The 18886-nt window shown below is 42.4% G+C and overlaps 1 protein-coding gene across 7 annotated transcripts in view; it reads left to right on the top strand.

The window, feature by feature from the left end:
• Positions 1-550: 550 nt before the first annotated feature.
• ZRANB3 (zinc finger RANBP2-type containing 3) overlaps positions 551-18886 on the top strand; it is a 67659-nt gene continuing 49323 nt past the window's right edge. For 4 of the 7 annotated variants that reach the window (XR_015057409.1, XR_015057408.1, XM_085878104.1 and 1 more), the window contains exons 1-5: positions 551-903; positions 8624-8642; positions 11618-11796; positions 16393-16621; positions 17579-17664. Coding sequence is in view for 2 of the 7 variants with exons in the window: in XM_085878104.1 (XP_085734230.1) it covers positions 653-903; positions 8624-8642; positions 11618-11796; positions 16393-16621; positions 17579-17664 (764 nt within the window). In the remaining 5 variants the exon portion in view is untranslated. Of the gene's footprint in view, positions 904-5973; positions 6850-8623; positions 8643-11617; positions 11797-16392; positions 16622-17223; positions 17319-17578; positions 17665-18886 lie in introns of those variants that run through there. The other 3 variants (XR_015057410.1, XR_015057411.1, XR_015057412.1) reach the window with 3 other exon arrangements.

Below are 18886 nucleotides of genomic sequence, written 5' to 3'. Positions count from 1 at the left end.
CCCGCTCGAGCTGCGTTCCCGACACCAGCGGAGTCCCCGCCCAACGGGCGATCTTGCTCCATGCACGCGACACGTTCTTCTGACGCATACATCTACTTGGGCGGTGTATAGGCAACTGGTAGCTCTGTAAAGATACCAACAAAAAAAAAACCCAGGTTACTTGCATGAAGCAAAAACATACCGACTGCTTATCATTCAAAACACCTCACAGCGCTGGACAACGTGGGCACAGGAATACTGTGGTGTAAATGGTGGGAACTTGTAATACCCTCCACCACCTGGAGGTGGTGCGACACGGTACACATTTACATGGAGAATCCAGGTCTCGACTCCTCACCACCCACAAGACAACCGGCAAAGATAAAAAAAAAACAACACCCCCGACACATTAAATGGAGTCATCCTCTGATCCTGTATAGCAGGTCTGGATGCAATCAGTGAATTGTCCCCTTCGTCTGAATCACGACAGAGAATCATTAAAAAAAAATACCCGAATAACGGACGGTTATTAATTTAAACTCTATTTATAGTATTTGACGGCACGAGCCGTTTGAACTTCCGGTATCACTTCCGGTGGCTCGACGAGAGCAGTTTCTCCGAAATAAGAGGGAGAGCGAATTTTAAAAAACCCAACAGTGAGAAGACGTGTCCGATGGACGGAAAGGAGCAGGGACGGGGAGACAAAAGCGTGCAGACAGAGACGGACGCAGGAAGAAGCAGGGCTGAGCATGAACATGAACATGAGCATGAGCACGGCTCCTTGGCTCACAGGAGTCCGACGGAACGTTATGAAGGAACGACGATGAACTCGAACGTGCTTGTCAAGCTCCCTCGTGCTCTCGTGCATCGTCTGCTGCCCTTCCAGCGCGAGGGAGTTCTGTTCGCCGTCCGTTGTGAAGGAAGGTCTCTCTCTCTCTCTCGCATTTAATATTACCGAACGGTGTGTGTCTAGTCTGTTGGATAGTCGATGGAGTCGAAAAAAATTTTTTTCGAAAAAAAAAATTTTTCGATTAAAATTTTTTTTTTTGATCTACCCTTATTTGTTGGTCGTGGTGTCGGTCTGTTGGGAAGTTGATCCAGTGTAAAAAAATATTTTTTTTTGATCTACCCTTATTTGTTGGTCGTGGTGTCGGTCTGTTGGGTAGTTGATCCAGTGCAAAAAAAAAATTTTTTTTTCAAAAATCAGGCCACGACCGACTGTGGGCAGTACATTCAGCCATATTGTCAAAAATTTCCAGCCGGATCCTATGAAAACTGTCGGAGAAGATAGACTTTGAATGAACCCTGGTCAAAAACAATAAAAAAATGAAGTTCGTTATATCTCAGACTGAGTCAGATATATATATATATATATATATATATATATATATATATATATATATATATATATATATATATATATATATATATATAATGAAACTGGTATGGTAGGTTCATGGTATGTCCTAGTTATGTGTGAGAAAGAACCGTTGCTATGGACCCCTCCGTTGTCTAGCAACGGCCGCAAAACCTCTAAATGTGGGGGTATTTTAACGAAAAAAACAATCCGCAGCATTAACCCTTGAAGCTAGAATCATGAATTTTCTTGTGCTTAATCCTCAGGTCATTCCCCATCGAACGGGTCCATCGCGTCAGGTTCAATTGGGTAGTCGACTATCCATGTCCGCCTACCGGCTTGTGTGTCTGTCTGTCCAGAGCGTAACTCCGTGGACTTTGATTCAATCTTGATGAAACTTGGTTATGTGTTCTATATCAATGCCTAGTTGTGTTTTCCTGGATGAGGGTGTGGCTATGCCCATTGTGGGCATAGCCACGCCCAAGAAATAGCCATTTTTAGGAGGTATTTGGATTAAAAAAATCTATCTTCTCTGAGGGAATTGACTGAATGGAATGGGTTCTTCGGTATTTGAAAAGCAAAATGAATTATCTAAAACTTGGCATCGTCCGATTTTTCATTTTCGGCCCAAGGTCAAGGTCAAAAACCTAGAAAATTGCGAATTTTGACATAAAAATCATACGGCCGCCCAAACTTTGAGAGCAAGGATGACAATATTTTTTTTTATGCATAATCTTGAGGTCATTCCCTACCTAAAGTCTTGAAACCATTTTGCTCTATCTCGAACACCTTGCCTGTGGCACCCCCTTCAAGTTTGTTTTTACGCTGATTTTGTCAAAGTATGGATAATCCGAGGAGTGCGAAATGCCATATAGCCTATATGACGTTATATTGTTCCTGGAATGTTCCGGAGGAAGTTTTGCACCAAAGGTCATAATCCTTGACCTTTGATCTTTAAAAGCCAGAAAGGTCAAATTTTCAAAGTTGTGGGAATCGAACCGGGTTTTCAACCTTCTTCGATGATCTAACTCCAATAAGCTATAACACGTATCCTGTTTCCTTATTTTAATGTCCACAACATTGTTTTGTGACCTTTCAAGGTTATGCAAAGGTCAAATTTTGAAAGTTGTTAAACGAAACTGGGTTTTTGACATTTTGCATCTCATAACCTGTCACTTGCCGTACCACATCATGTTGATCATTTTTATAACTTGGTCAAAATTATCACATTGTCTCATCCTTGACTTCTGAAACAATCTACATCGTCAAATACCGCTCGTGAACCATCGTCTTCAGACTTGTCTTCTTTGTCGCCGTTTTATGCACGAGTTACGCACGCTTGCCTCGAAGCTGCCTCGCCTGGGTTCGAATCCCGACGCAGCTATAAACTGTCATCCCGGTGTTTTACAGGTAGGACGATTCATCAACGGGTGTGCCGTTCCTCAGAATGACGTCAAACTGGGAATCCCGCCTGCCTGCATCAGTTTCTGGATGCTAAAGATCCCACAATGTCCTCCTTGAAGAGTAGGCGAGCTTTCGCCGGCACCCTTAACAGATTCTAAATTCTTGTACTCATCTATAAAGGGCACTGCATCAGCAGCACAGCTGCGCCCTCAGCCAATGATGCTACCCCACAGGCTTTTGTTGCACATGAAAGAAGAAGATTGTCTTGAGTTTTTATTCGATCAGTTGATGAAATACCAAGCCGTCCATTTATTACATATCCATGAATATGTGAGGTGCAGAGGTGAAGTGGGAAACAGAAAGGGAAAAGTTTGGGATGCAGGCCAACCCCTTCAACGCCCCCCAATTCCTGCTTTGTGGGGTCATCCGGGGGAAGGGTGGATAAGTTTTTGGCCCAAGTCTTTCACGAACAGGCTGACCAGACATGACATTCAACTGAGCCCAAATTTTGGAGGAATTTCTGTAATTTGTTCAGAATGATGGTATTAACACGCCTACTCTCCACGAAAGACACTGTTGGATATGAACGTACACAGACTATATCTAGCAGGCAGGACACCCGGCTTCACGTGCATCTTGTGATGGAACACGCTGCCTAAGAAGCGCCAATCTTACAGTTTACAATCGTGTCTGGGATCAAACCCAGATAAGACGGCTGAAAGGTCTGCTACGTTTTTACGACCTTGTCGATTTTGGAGGAGATGCGAGTAAGGGTAGGAAAAGGGCACGGAGTGAGAATATGGCACAGCCTTTCACGGTATGTTCATGTTTTAATCTTGAACACTTTACCGGGTTTTTTTTAATCTTCTGCTCAACACTTTCCTTGCAGTCTGACCATAAGATGATATGATGTTGAGTCGGAGACTACAATAATGTGGGGGGGGGAGGTGGGTCAGACATTGAACAGTGTGTGGATGAGAAGTTTCCTTTTCACCATCACATCAGCACGGGATTGTCTATCCATGTGGTTTTCCTGTCTCAAGTGCAAGCTTAAAGGCTGCAAAACAAACCATTCACGTCAACCACACAAAGGGGAAAGTTTGTTTGACAAGTGACCCACTCTCGAAAATCTTTACTCTTTTGACCACGCCGTGAGATCTTCAACATCCACGCACAAACAATGCAGGCAGGCAGGTCCTCCGGCTTAACGTCCATCCGATGGACTGTGCACGCGTCGATGCCTTCTCCTGCATGCGAAATGCCAGGGCAACAGTTTATAGCTGGGTTGAGATTCTCACCCAAGATGGGCAGCTCGAAGGCGAGTGCTCATATCCTGCCAGCCCTGACTCTTGCATATAATATTATATGTGAGTTACTTGTATGGTCTCCCGAGAAAGATAGCGGCTGCAGAGGGAGTAGATCGGTTTAAATTAGAATTGGGTCGGTATCTAAATGCATTGGGGATATTGGCAGGACTCATAGGTATCTCATGCGTGGATGAGTGGTTGTTTCTCGGGTTGCTGCAGTGCAGGCGTAATGAGCCAAATGGCCTTCTGTGCCAAAGGGGGGTGTGTGTGTGTGTGTGTGTGTGTGTGTGTGTGTGTGTGTGTGTGTGTGTGTGTGTGTGTGTGTGTGCGTGTGCGTGTGCGTGTGCGTGTGCGTGTGCGTGTGCGTGTGCGTGTGCGTGTGCGTGTGCGTGTGCGTGTGCGTGTGCGTGTGCGTGTGCGTGTGCGTGTGCGTGTGCGTGTGCGTGTGCGTGTGCGTGTGCGTGTGCGTGTGCGTGTGCGTGTGCGTGTGCGTGTGCGTGTGCGTGTGCGTGTGCGTGTGCGTGTGCGTGTGCGTGTGCGTGTGCGTGTGCGTGTGCGTGTGCGTGTGCGTGTGCGTGTGCGTGCGCGTGTGCGTGCGCGTGCGTGCGTGCGTGCGTGCGTGCACACTTTGAGTCGAGATTTCCCAAGATTGTTTAAAATCCTTAAGTTGGCATCAAACTGACTCGCTGTAAATGACTCTCGCTTGAAGGATGGTGAATTTGTACAACTGTGTGGCACATGCATGACTGTGAGTGCTGCACAGGCAAGTTTTCAGTCTTACGGCATCGTGTTTGAACGTCTTGACTAAAACTATCGTTCCCAACATCTCCAGCAGAAAATCGTCGAGTTATTCACGAACTGTGAGGTCCACACACCGGTGAGGTGCTGACCTTTTTACGGTGCTGCCAGATGCGGTTGTTGTTACATATTCTACCTATCCAGGATCTTTGTTGGGCTTGTTGGTGTGCTATAACCTTAAACCACAAACCACACAGGATGTGTTTGTGGGAAGGTTCACGAATTTTTTATTTTTTGTTTTGTGGTTTTTTTTTTTTTTCCTGTTGGAATATGACTTGCTGTGTGTGTTTGTGTGTATGTAAGATAGCAATATTCACTGAACTCGGACAATTGCATGCATTGTTTCATATTTGTGATAAATGACTCTTTCCATATGTTTGAAATTGTTTCTAATTTCCATTGCCTTTGGCTTTCTCTTTTTTTGTCAATCTGAAGCTTTCCGTAATATGCTGTTTTTGGCTTTGCTGATTTTAGAAATTTGTCAAAGTGTTTGATTAACTGCGAATTCTCCCAATAACTAGACTCATGGTTAAACTTACAAAATCCATGCTTGCTGCAAACCTCAACTCTTTTGTTCCTCGCTTCTCTCATCTGTCAAACTGCTTTCCCTAAGGCTGTGCTATCCCACTCTTCTCTCCAGGTCTCCAAGCAGGTAGTGCACCGCCATCTCGTGTCAACCTGTCTTTACCCACAATCTTTTTTTTTTTTTTTTTTTTTTTTTTTTAAACCCTCATTGACATTCACTAAACCAACCCTCTTGCTGTGTTTACTCCCTCCTCCTCTTTTCATTCATTACCATGCTTGTGGTGTCTGATGGTTGCTCCACTGCCCCACATGACTTCATACCCTCCGTCAACTCGCTCTTCCTCGAGCCTCTCTCCTGTAATCGGGGGGGGGGGGGGGGGTGAGAGAAACTACTGTCTTGCCTTTTTTTTGTCAGATATACTTAATTTGACTAGGTAAGACACTGCAGCATTGTCCTTCTAGCTGCCTCTTTTTTTTTTATTTTTTTTATTTTTTTTTTTATTTTTTTTGTTCAATCGCCACAATACATATGAGGGGAAAATTTGTTCTCTCCACCTCTTCCTTCCTGCGTATATATACGCATTGTTAACTAAAGATCCCTTTACTTATCGCTTCACCACTTTTGAATAACATTAATGATCATAATAAAAATTTCAGGGATATCTTTTGACTGCTTTTTAATATGAATCTATCGAGTGCAGCCTATGGCTGCTGGTTGCATCATTGGTTTGGATGCGGCTATGCCGCTGATGCAGTGTCCCCCTTACCAGTACACTGGTGCTCATTTTGCCGACCTCAGAAGGATGACAGGCTGAGTCAACCTCCTGGTGTATTTTTAATTCAGCAGCCAACGGGGCTTGAACTCAGGACCCTCGGATCCCAAGCCGCCACGCTCACCACTGAGCCAACACCAGGCTTTTTAATATGAATATGACCATCTGATACTTTCCTACTTTTCCCCCATCTAATGTGAACGGTTGACAGAGAAAAAAAGGATATGGTGCATGGGGATTGGAGATGTATTTATTTAATAAAAAACATTTTCATACCTAATGTATATATCTCCTTGGGAAGTACTGTTGATCATATTTTAAAAGTCTCCCTCAGACCACAATTGTGACCTTTCCTACCTTATTAAGATGCATCCAAGCTTAAAACTGCTGTTTCGGTCCCACAAGGCTTTATGGATGTTGGTTTAGCATGAACCATTGGAATGATCAGGTCAGTTTGATGACTTTGTTTTTACTCTAAGTTGGATCCACTTCATAAAGGCTGTTGAGCCTCGTACATTGTTTGAAGGGTATATCTCCACAACCAGCCACGAGGATTTTCGGGATCTCTCGGAGAGTGATTGGGCGGTGTCGCCATCCTCCCATGCAAGTGTGCGGGCCTGTTAGAGGTTTCCTCTCAACCCCTGGCTCGTGAACCCATGGATGTATTTTGTTCATAACATTGTTGACCAATGTTTTTGTTATCCAGGTAAAAGTACACTGATGTCTTTGTGCTGTACTGCATGTGATTTATGTACAAATTCCGCAGTGAGCCTTAGGTAAATGTTAAAAATTTATTTTGGTTTAACACTGTGATGGAATTGTTAACTAAAGATGGAATTGGTCATTTTTGTCAAAACCGAACCTGTTTATTGATTTACCCATTTTTTGAGCTTCCACATGACTTTGCATGCTTGTTACCCTCCACCGGAGGAGAGGATATTGCATTTGGGTCTCTCTGTCCCATGAACTGTCTGTTTGTTTGTCCTCACAGAACTTTCGTGTTTTTATCCACAACCACTTGTCAGATTGAGATTAAATTTTCCCCATTGGAGCGACTACTCATGTAGAATGCTTTATTGATAATTTTGACGTCATCGGTCACATGGTGTGGCAGCCATGTTGGAAAGACAGAAAAACTTTGCACCTCTATCTCTGAAACCACACCAAGGAGAGAAATTCAAACTTGGCACATAGCAAGTACTCCTCATGAGGAAAAAGTGTGATTTTCTAAAAATGACGTCATAGGTTCCTTTGTTATGACATCATAATTGCATAGATAGAATGCTACATCTGATCAGTATGAACATTTTTGAGGGTCATCTCAGGATAAAATCATCCACAGAAATAATTTCATGGTGTCATCGGTCTCATGATTCGGCAGCCATATTTAAACAAACAAAAAAACCTTCAAAAATCTTCTTCTCTGACATGGCTGAACAGATCGAGGTGAAACTTTACATCTATGACTGCCTATCCATGAGGAACAAAAGGTTCACACATATGATGTCATAGGTCACATGGTTTGGCAGCCATATTGGATTTACCATAAAACCCATCAAAATCTTCTCCAGAATGGCTGGACAGATCGAGGGGAAACTTCACACAAATGTTCTCCAAGCCTTGGGAATACCAGGGTATTCATGAATAATTGCTAGGTCAAATGGTTTGGCAACAATATTGGAATGAGCAAAAATCTTCAAGAAAATTATTTCTCTTGAACTGCTTTATCAACCAAAGTGAAACTTCACAATTATGATCTCGTCGTGATGGGGAATATATGTTTTAAATTTCAACATGATCGGACGCATGGTCTGGTAGCCATAATGATTTCACTTTTTGAATCTGGGTTCTTTTTGTTTTTTTTTAATTTGTTTTTTTTAAATAAGGCTCACTTGGATGTGCCTGCATGGGTTTGATGGTAGAGGAGTAGCAGCTGAAACACGAATCCTATCCAGGTTCCTCCTGATGACTTCATCTTTGCTCTTTGCTTATTTTGGTTCCTTCTGATTACTCTAATGCAGGACTGTGCCTATTTGGTATTCTGTTTGATTATAATTAAATTGATTTTAATCCCATTCTAAACTCAATAGAATAATAATGAACGTCATGGGCCAGGGTCAGGTGTCCGATCAAAGAGGGGTTGCATAAAAGTGGGACATCTTGTTACTCGGAGATCACTCCCAGCAGTTATAAAGTGGCAGTTCTAATTATGTTTCATCTATTATGTAGCACACCAGGACACAAACACTGAACAAAACAAGTCCTGGTGAGGGTCTGCAATCTCTGATTGCTCGTTTTCTTGTTTGGTTTGAAAAGCCACTGCTGGCACCCCTCCACCCTCCCCCATTCTTCCCCTTCCCCATTGGTGGCCCAGTATTTCAATACTGGTCAAGATTTGATTGACAGGACTTTATTCTCAATGTTTTTTACAACAGCTTTATATAAGGTCTCACTCTGGTGCTTTTTTTGTGTCTCTGTAGGTGCTTGATTGCAGATGAGGTGAGTAACAATATATTTAACTTTTTTATAAGTGAAATTTCACAGATTGATGTTCAAAATGCTATTCAGGGGACTGTGCCCTCTTCCTCATTGCACTCATGTGATTTATGTAACATGCATGTGGTGAAATCTTTGCACAATTGTTCATGTGAAAATTTCTCTAGTTTTGCCAAGGTTGATGGGGATCGTCGATGGACAGCAATCTTCAAGTCTCGCCATAAATGTTCAATTGGGTTCAAGTCAGGACTTTGACTGGGCCACTCAAGAATATTTATTCTTATTCAACCACTCCAGTGTGGCTGTAACTTTGTGCTTCTGATCATTGTCCTGCTAAAATGCGTATATCCTGGCCAGTGCTTCTCGTCCTACTGATCGTAATGTTGAAAGAACGAGTAATTACAAGCTCCTTGAGAAAGATCTCGACAGGATGGGAGCAATCGGAAATGTTAGGATGCGATGGGAGCCTGTCTCTTTTATTCTTGGGATTCCTTCCTCCTCCCCATTTTTTTTAATTTATACAAGAGTGTAGGCTCATATAAGAGCTGATGATAAAGGGCAACAGGTTTATAGACCACCAAAGGGTATTCGGGGGTGGGAGGGCGGGTGAGGGGTGATGCGTACACAAGGAGGAATAATGGTAAAATGATTAACAATGACTTGGAGAGGAATGGAATGGGAAATGATCAGCATGTGAGAAAAGGTGATGTGCAGCGCATTTAGAAGACTTGAGTGAGGAGGATGAGGCAGCGGACACAGGGAGACAATTCCACAATCATGAGAATAAGGGGACATTTGGATGCCAGTTAATCTATCAGTTCTGCAGGGAGTATCAAAGAAAGGTTTATCTTTGAGTTCTCCTTATACGTGTTAGACATGGTACAGGGGCCCTCCCGACATTAGCGTGGAGAATGACCACTAGGTAGCATCTTTCCAATCATTGTGGGCAAGCGCCATGGAAAGGCAGCAACATTTTTTGATAAGGGGGGGAAATAAAGAAGATGCGAGGCAGGAGAGAATGATAATTTTATTTTGAGGGGAAAAAGAAAACATGTTTGCCAGCCCACCTCACCAAAATACTGGAAACCTGCTGGCCCATTCGTATAACTTATAAGTATTCACAACCTTTGTAAACACACATAAACTGAGACTTGACATGGTATATAACTGAACACATATTATCAAGCACCAACCTTTCATTTTCGTTATAATGTTGTGATGGCCACACGGGCAATGACTCCGAACATGGCATGTCTATAAAAAGATCATGGATACAATCGACAACACTCACCTCTGGCGGATCATCGTGCCCAGGGTTAGTTTACCGCAACTGTGAGATGAATGAAGCAGCTGGGGAACTGTGCTGGCAACTACATGGCAGAAACTTAATTGGATGAGCAAACCAACGCCACTTGCCACATTCTATGGGCTCCCATTACAATTATGTACTCTGACCAGTCATCCCGAGAGTGCAATCCCAGATCAAACCCGAACAAAATAAGTCAACTGTTTCACAAATTTATTACATGCAAGCAATTGAAGGAGAAGGAAACTTCAAATGGGAAGATGGTGGGAAGGATGGCAGTTGGGGAATTGAAATGGGGAAATGGCAGAAAAATTCAAAGGGTGGCAAAGCAAAGCATTTTCAAGTATCTGCAGCAGGTATACATTCCCATTACCTCTACCAGAACAATCATGCCCTCGGATGCCTTAAAACAATTACTTGGTGCCTGTAAACTAGACGTGGATCCAGACACCTGAAAGGACACAGATAGTTTGGGAAGCGGGAAGAAGAGCTCAAGTGTCTGAAAGATAAGCGTGGGCTGTGAGATCTATTGGGCACCTTCAGCAACCTTGGCAGAGGTGACTGGGCCCACTTCCCGGTGATTCGGGCTCGCCTCTCTCACGGTCCCTCTCCCTCCTACTGCAGTGCATGGTCGTATGGGGAAATGGTGGAAGGTCTGTTCACCAAACGCAATGACCTGCGTGGCTCCAGGAAATCTTGTTCCGTTGGTGCAAGGACAGGCCGCGTCCCTGAGGAAGCATGGAAATGGAGTTTGTGATGAGAAGTCGTGCTGAGTCCATAAGTGTGTCAGGAAAAGTATGGAGAATAAAAAGCGTTGTGTGTGGAGAGGTGTAAGGTGTGGAAGAATGTAACCAAAGGGTAAAGCAGAATGAAAGTCAAAGTGAGCGGAAGGGAAAAAATATGTCTCAGTTGACTGACCCAAGCGGAAAAGACGACAAGCGGAAAAAGCTTCAGGCGAAAAGGGCAAAGACTTCAAACTGCTCACGCATCTCTCCTTACATTATTTACTCCCCTCCCCTGTTCTGGCTGTTTGGGACCAACGTCTCCTTCGTTCTCCACACATGATTTGTGGAGCTTCATTTCAGAGGTGTCACACCTGGGAGGAGGAAGGGGTGAGGGGAAGGTTTGAGAAGCCTCGAGAAGCTGCAAAACCTGCCGTTAGTCACTTGAGAGGATCCGCTGCCCTGCTGAACCGTGCAATTCCACTCGTGATTAGGCATGTAATGAATGTGAAAGGGATTGGAAGTGCATGTGTTGCGGGATGTAGAGGATAGAGAAAGAGGGGGTGAAAAGAGGACAAGGTTTGCGGCAAAGATTGAGCAAGGACGTGGGATAAGGTTTGAATATCAGTCGATTACCAAAGCGTTTGCGTGTATGGGGCAGTGGTTCATGGCCACCTGGCCAATAATTTATTATGAGGGTGGGTAGAAGAAGTGAGAGGGAGTGGAGAGAATATTTGCTGAAATTCACCACTTCTGTCAAATCCTAACCTCATTGTCCTCCACTGACTGCTTCCTGTTCTCTCTCTGCTTGGTACTGTACTTTTGGGACGAGTGTTTGTGCATGGCTGCTGGTAAATTAAAATTCTTTATTTAAAAAAAAAAAACTTATCTTTGTCCTACGTATCTCAATCTAAATGGAAAACAATTTTTTTCCTCTTAATGCATAACAGATGGGACTCGGTAAGACACTGCAGGCTATTGCTGTGGCCTGCTACTACCAATCTGAGTGGCCACTGCTTGTTGTTGTACCATCATCAATCAAGTACTTTTGGCTGGAGGAGTTGGAGCGCTGGGTTCCAGGTCTTGGTCCTGGTGATATCCGCCTGGTGGAAAGCAAAACGGATATAAAGTAAGTTTCATGGAAAGTAAACCGAAAAATATCTTAAATAAAGTATGTCTGTGTCTCAAGTCTATAAAGATTGTGGTACCTACAACTGCTTAATTTCACTTATTTTATGAAAGCATTTTCTGAGAATTTGTTCCCACCTGACGCTCAAAAAAAACCTTGATTATTGTCAGAAATTTCATTGAGTATCTTCTAAAATATGAAAGGGTGTTAGTAAATGTTTAAAATAATGGCAGCAAGTGTTTTTGTTTTTTTTCCCATCAGTTTCAGGAAATGTTCATCGATATAAGTAGTGGTCCTACCAATAATGCTACATTTAGATGAATTACGAATTATGTAGAAACTATTTTTCCAAATGAATTTTTTTATGCATAACTGAAGAGATCAAACGAAACACTGTTAGAGTCGAAGGAGGTTACATGTCAGAAATACCAACAAAAAACATGTACAAATCAAAATTCACTGGTTGTAAAAGTATTCGGCCCTTAGGTTAACTTGTTGGAAGCACCTTTTGCAGCAATGACTGCTATGAGTCTTTTTGGGGTCAGTCTCGACCAGCTTTGCGTCGTGAGATGGTGAAATCTTTGCCCATTCTTCACATGAAAATTGCTCCAGTTCTGTCAAGTTTGATGGGGATCGTCGATGAACTGCAATCTTCAAGTCTCGCCATAAATGTTCATTTGAGTTGAAGTCAGGACTTTGACTGGGCCACTCAAGAACATTCATTTTCTTCTATTCAGCCACTCCAGTGTGGCTTTCGCTTTGTGCTTCTGATCATTGTCCTGCTGAAATGTGAATCTCCTGGCCAGCGCTTCTCGTCCTACTAATAGTAATGTTGAAAGAATGAGTAAATACAAGCTCTGTGAGAAAGACCTCGATAGGATAGGAGGAATGGGAAATGCATTTGAAAATTTGAGAAACAAAATATTTCAGTTCATGTTCATCTATTTGGTGATTAAAGAGTGTTTCCATTCTGTGTTGGAAAGACTATGGAAGAACATGTTGATTTGCTTTGTATAAATGGAGGGGAAAATATCACTTCGTTCACATTGCTACATAAACAAAAAAAAATTATAGATTGTTTGGTGAACAGTTTTGTTTGGCATTCTTTTTTCAAATGCACTTGAATGCAGTTTTTTTTAAATAGTACTTCTAAGATATTTAGCTGATTTTTGTCGTTTCAACAGACCAATAATGTCCTCCATTCTGAGGCCGCCATTCAAAGGTTGGGAAAGCAATTGATATTGACGTTGAAACTTGACTTTGTCAAAATTAAATGATTGTAATCTAAAAGTGAGGTGAAAGAAGCATTTTCTGAAGATGAGTCTTTCTACATCCTGGACTTCCAACTCTTAGACACCTGAATGAATGTGGAATTTTTTTTTCTAAGGTTTTTGAAATTTATCACTGTTTTCAGATTTTTCAGTAATCCCTCCATTTACGTGGCTAAATGAAGGGTTGACGGGATCTCCTTGAGGTGTATGACACTTGCCTCTGCATTGTCTCGCCCGGTTTTGAATCTCGGTCAGCGATGTAAAGTGTCACCTTTGTATTTCGAAAGCAGGACGAGGTATCAGTTTGTGTGCCGTCCCTCAGATGCATGTTAAACTGGGCATCCCATCTGCTTGGATTTGTTGGTGAACATTAAAGATCTTTTGCGAAGAGGAGTTGTGCTAACACTTGTCAAATTGCAAATTCTTGTGCAGGGGCACTGCATCAATGACACAACTGTGTATAAGTAGGTGATGCAACAAGCGAGTTGAATTTGGAATTATATTCCAGTCCAATTTGCACTCGCCAACAACAACAGAAGGGCACAACTTGTATCGATGACACATTTCTTAAGAGATTATTCAAAAGGATTATCAAATTTATATTGCTTTGTTTTAGAAACTTTAGAATGTAAAATTTTTATTGAATTGTAAATGTTCCATGTTCCATGATTTTATTTAATGAAATATTTTGTACCAACCTTTCATACACTACATTTTACATGGGTGAATCGATGCATCTCAATGTCAGTATGTCAGTGTGTCACCTCCTAACTCCAAAACCGTGAAACATAGCGGCCCAAAACTTTTCATGCATACTAAAGGACCTCCAAGAGAGGGCATGCATGAAAGCTGGGTATTTTAATAAGTTTTAACACCTTTTTTGAAGATAATACACTCATCTCTTTATGAAAAAAACGAAAATGGGATTATCCTTGGTAAGCCCACATTCACCCATCAGGGGTCTTAATCTGCCATTTTGATTTGGCCTGATCAAAGTGCCTTGCCTTGGAACAGCTAGTCACGTTTTTTGCACGATGGAGCTTCATACCTACGCATCGCTAATCCTCATGCCTACGAACAACTGTATACATTGCTAATCGCTTGCCGTTCCTTATCAACTGTTGTTTGTAAGCCATGGTGATAGTCGACAGTGGTGTAATTGATGGTTTTTTTTGTCCTTTTTGAAAATAATATTACAAATTGACATTCAAGCCAATGTTAATGTGATAAAGTAAGCGACGTACTGTCGGATCCCGCTATTCATGGATTGCTGTTCATGGACCCCACGTATTTGCAGATCATAAAGTATGACTTGCTTCTACATTCGCGTATTCGCACTTTTATTTTGATTTTGATTTTTTTTTTACACTGCAGACCGGTCTCCTATATCCACCTAGGAAATTGGAAATCAGCCAACCTCACAGCATTACATAAAAATGTACAAAAAATGAATCCCCTTAACTACAGCCCAATGAGCTTACTGCACTTACAATCGTCAGCAAGGTCGTGGAATTTATCATCGCAGTTGACAGAAAATCATTTCTTTTCTCAAACAGCCTCATCTCAGATCATCAATTTGGATTCAGGCCCAGTCAGTGATTTACCTTGGACATTGCTGCTTCTACTCTCCCAACAATGTTGGAAGCCCTCAATATGAGATCAGGGCTATTTCTCTGGATATATCTCAAGCTTTTGGTACAGTCTGTCATCCTGCCTTACTCTCCAAACTGTTTGCCTATGGAATCCAAGGCTAACTCCACTCTTGGATAACTGACTTCCTCCACTCTCGTAGACAACATGTGTCTCTCAGCGGAATCCTTTCATCTGCTCTCCCTGTCAAGGCTGGAGTATCCCAAGGCAATGTTCTAGGCACCATATTATTCCTAATCTTCATCAATGATCTCACTGACTCTGGAAAATCTTCTTTATCACTTTGCTGATGACTCCACTCTCTGCCGTGACATCCCTCATCCTTCTGACAGACAGGCAGCAGCCTCTTACGTCACCTCCGACCTTGACAAAATCATAAACTGGTCAAACATTTTGAATATGTCTTTCAATCCTGAGAAAACGCACTCGCTCTCGCACTCGCTCTCGCTCTCGCTCTCTCTCGCTCCTCCCTGCTGTCGGTGTTTCCCCTTTCTTCTTGTCGGTTAAAAGCTAGACGATATGGCCAGTAAGCATTGGTTGTGGTATTTGTGGATAAGCATGAGCATATGCCTATAATTGAATGATTAAATTTGACTGTTACATGTTATAAATTTGTTGTAACACGAATCGGTGAATTGTTAACTGCTTAATATAATGAGCTAATTTTGACTATGGATGGCAGTTTTGTACTGTAAACTGCCTGGAGAGATTTGTGAAAATGCTGGAATGTTCTGAGCCAAAACTTCCAGGATAGATGAGAATCACATTTGCTGGAAGGCACGGGATCATTCTGCATTACCATATAACCCCATGAGAGGGAAGTCAGAGAGATGGGAGACATGTGACAAGACCGGTGTATCCATCGTCCTCGTGCTTGATTGAATGAGGTGCTAATGTCCAGAGTGGTTGTTAACGTGTGGAGTTGATTAAAACTCATTAAGATTGTTTATTGGGAAAGAATTCCTTTGAGCTCTTCAATCATCCTGAATGAGCCAGCGCACGAGCGAGAACAACGTGAGAATGACGCGACAGGACTCGATCGTTCGACAGCCCCGAAGGACTAGGTGAACACGCGTGAGTTGAGCTGGCAGGACAGGGACATTGGGTGTAAACAACTCAATGTGGGAATAAGTTGTACATTGTATGTAATGGTGAACTTACTTATTTGACTTTGTATCTGTTTATTTGAAATACAAGTTTCAAAAATGAGGCACTGTTGATGTGGTAACTGTAACATCACTCAGAAGTCAAAGACCCCAACTGACAAAGATCCATTTGATTGGTAGCCGATGACCCGTGTGATTGTTCATACTCGTGATGCACAAACTTTGGGCTGTAGTCGTTAGAGAACGAGCTGGGTTTGGCGCCACAAACAACACACCACATTAAATGGAAGGAAACCCCAAGGTCTATACCCCACACTCCTGCTGTTCCCTTTGTTTTGTTGCGTCTTGATTTGTTGTGTCATAACTGTTCCACGAGCCGATACCATGCTTAATAAAAAATTTAAAAATATAACCTCTCTCCCTTTTTCCCATTGAAACAATGTCCCAACTTTTGCGGATCCGACATTCGTGGCATTGTTTTTTCAGGAACGCATCCGCCACGAATTTTGGCGTCTTACTAGATATACATATATACAAATCCATGACGTTTCAATCTGTTTTTGTTCTAGGGCAGTTGAGGAAGGAGTCATCACAGTGCTTGGATATGGAATGTTAACTGCGGAGTCCCCACTAGTGGAGGCATTAAAGTGCCGGCGTTTTGGTGTTGCCATTGTCGACGAGTCTCATTACATGAAGTCTCGATCTGCAGCGCGTTCATGTGTCCTGAAGCCATTGGTGCAGGCAGCAAAGCACGCGGTGCTGCTTTCTGGAACTCCGGCACTCGCGCGGCCTGCTGAGGTCATTTATTTTCCTGTCAACGTACCTTCGTTTCATATTGCAATGAAATGTTATCTTGGAACTAACGTACCTTCTTTTCTTTTTCTCCTTTTTTTAGCAAATATAACATTGTTGATTTCAGGATAATTTAGAGGTTCTTGTCTAAATTTTATTGATATCATTTTTACGTAACCTATTTGTTTGATTGTACAGATCGGTGCACTCTGCAATGGGATTTGGTATTTTTCACAACATTATCGCTTCCCAGTGATTTGAGATTGCATGAAGTGTGTGGTCCGTTTTATTTTAACTTTAAGTGAGCAATGAGGTTGGTATATAATTGTTGTTAAATTTGTCCCCACCTCCTTCCTCTGATTATTATCCTTTGCTCCCAACCCTTCCCTTTTCTTCCACTTTCCCTCTCTACCCTCTCTACCCTCTCCCCCATGAATTCCATCCCAAATCCATCTCTTCCTTTTCAGATAGACTTCATGGAAACAAAGTTTCCCAACTTTAACACACGTTTACAACAACTTGCATTTTTCTCCAGCTGTTTTTTTTTTTTACAATTTCTGGTCAAGGTTTTTAAAATCTTTTTTTTGGAATGAAATCCTGACTTTCAGAATAAATAACTCGTCTTGCTGGTGAAGGCTAGTGTCGTTCAGTATTTTTGGGGACAGATAAACCGAAGGATGAAATCCACAGGATGTTGATTGAGGTATGCTAACCACGATGGGAAGCAAGGACAAGCTTATGTTCTGGGTCCTCTTTAGTTTTTTTTTTTTTTTTGATGTGTTAATGCACAAAACATCAGCTTCCCACAGCGGTTAGATCAATGTTTTGTTGATTTCGCTCTGGCTTTGATATGTTGATTGCAACTTGATTTTAGAAAGTTGTGGAAACATCATCATACCTTTCCATTCCTTGTTTTTATTGTTTGTACTTTACTTCTTTACTTATTGTCTTTTAATTTGTCAGCTATTCATGCAGGTAGATGCTCTGTACCCAAGAAGATTTGGAAAGTGGTTAGAGTATTCCAAGCGATACTGCAATGGCCATATGCGGTGAGTGTCACACTCCTGTTTCAGATTCCATGCACTTGTGGTTATTATTAGTTATTGCTGTTATTATCATTATTATTATTATTATTATTATTATTACCCTCACCAGAGGAGAGGATATTGCATTTGGGTCAGTTTGACTGTCTGTCTGTCTGTCTGTTTGTTTGTCTGCACAGAATGTGCTAACTTACGTATGCCACAAATGCCACCTGGTGGTAGCCAGTCAGATACGTTATCTTTTTTTTTTTTCAATCGAGTACCTCTATAATTTTATATAATATGTACAATTAGAATGTGAGTGTCTATAAAGTCTGTATGGTACAATTAGATTCCGATTATGTCTTTCAAATACTACTGCAGTGTCAGGGCTCGAGTTTACTACGAGGGAGAAATCCCCAGTTTCTCTCAAACTCACCCAGACCTTCGGCCACCGGGAGCGAATAACTTCACCCCACAGTGGGTTGTGATGTAACTATGATAGAACTAGGAGCGACCACGAGTCCCAGTGTCCGACCGTTTAACTGGGGGTCCCGTTGCCCCCCGACCGGGGAACACACCCTTAGCAAATGTGTTACTTACCTCACCTAGTGATCTTGAATGCGGCCAAGCTGTACCGCTAGCACACACTGGACGCTGCAAACCGAACCATCGGGGATCTCAACCTCCCAAGCTATCTACGTGAGGACAGTGCTCGACCAATGGTGGAAAAGATGGACATAGATTCAACAAGAACAGGTTTATTTACAGGAGTGAGGAGCAGGAAAAATGGTGGTTGGGGGTGTGGGGGGGGGGAGGGAAAGTAAGTATTTTAATGGCATGGGGAGAGATGGGGGTTAAGCAATTTGTACAGCAATGAGGTTAGAGAAGGAGAAAGGGGTCACAGAGCAAATTTAACAAGTGCCTTACCTACCACTAACACAGTACATGGTCCCAAGCATTCACAACCGAGGGGGAAAAAGGGGGGACAGAACGAGTGTGAATTGCAGCCTCAGCCTACCGGGCGAGGCAGAGGTGCTCTCACTATTCAACGCTGAGGGAGAGAAGTGGGGAAAAAAAGACTGTGAGGTGTCGAGGGTGCATGGAGAAGAGGTGTGTGTGTTTTTTTTTTTTTGTTTGTTTTTTTTGCTAGTGGATTTGAAAAGAGAAATTGAGAAAGGTAGGTGCAGCAGAAAAGTGGAGAAAAGATGTGTGAGGAGATAGCCTAATCCGATTATGCAGCAGTGAT

Source organism: Eptatretus burgeri, chromosome 4 (genome assembly GCF_056783735.1).
Source record: "Eptatretus burgeri isolate ZD-2024b chromosome 4, Ebu_testis_v1, whole genome shotgun sequence".
Classification (NCBI taxonomy): domain Eukaryota; kingdom Metazoa; phylum Chordata; class Myxini; order Myxiniformes; family Myxinidae; genus Eptatretus; species Eptatretus burgeri.
The sequence above is the reverse complement of the archived record's forward strand: the minus strand, read 5'-3'. Positions and strand labels throughout refer to the sequence as shown.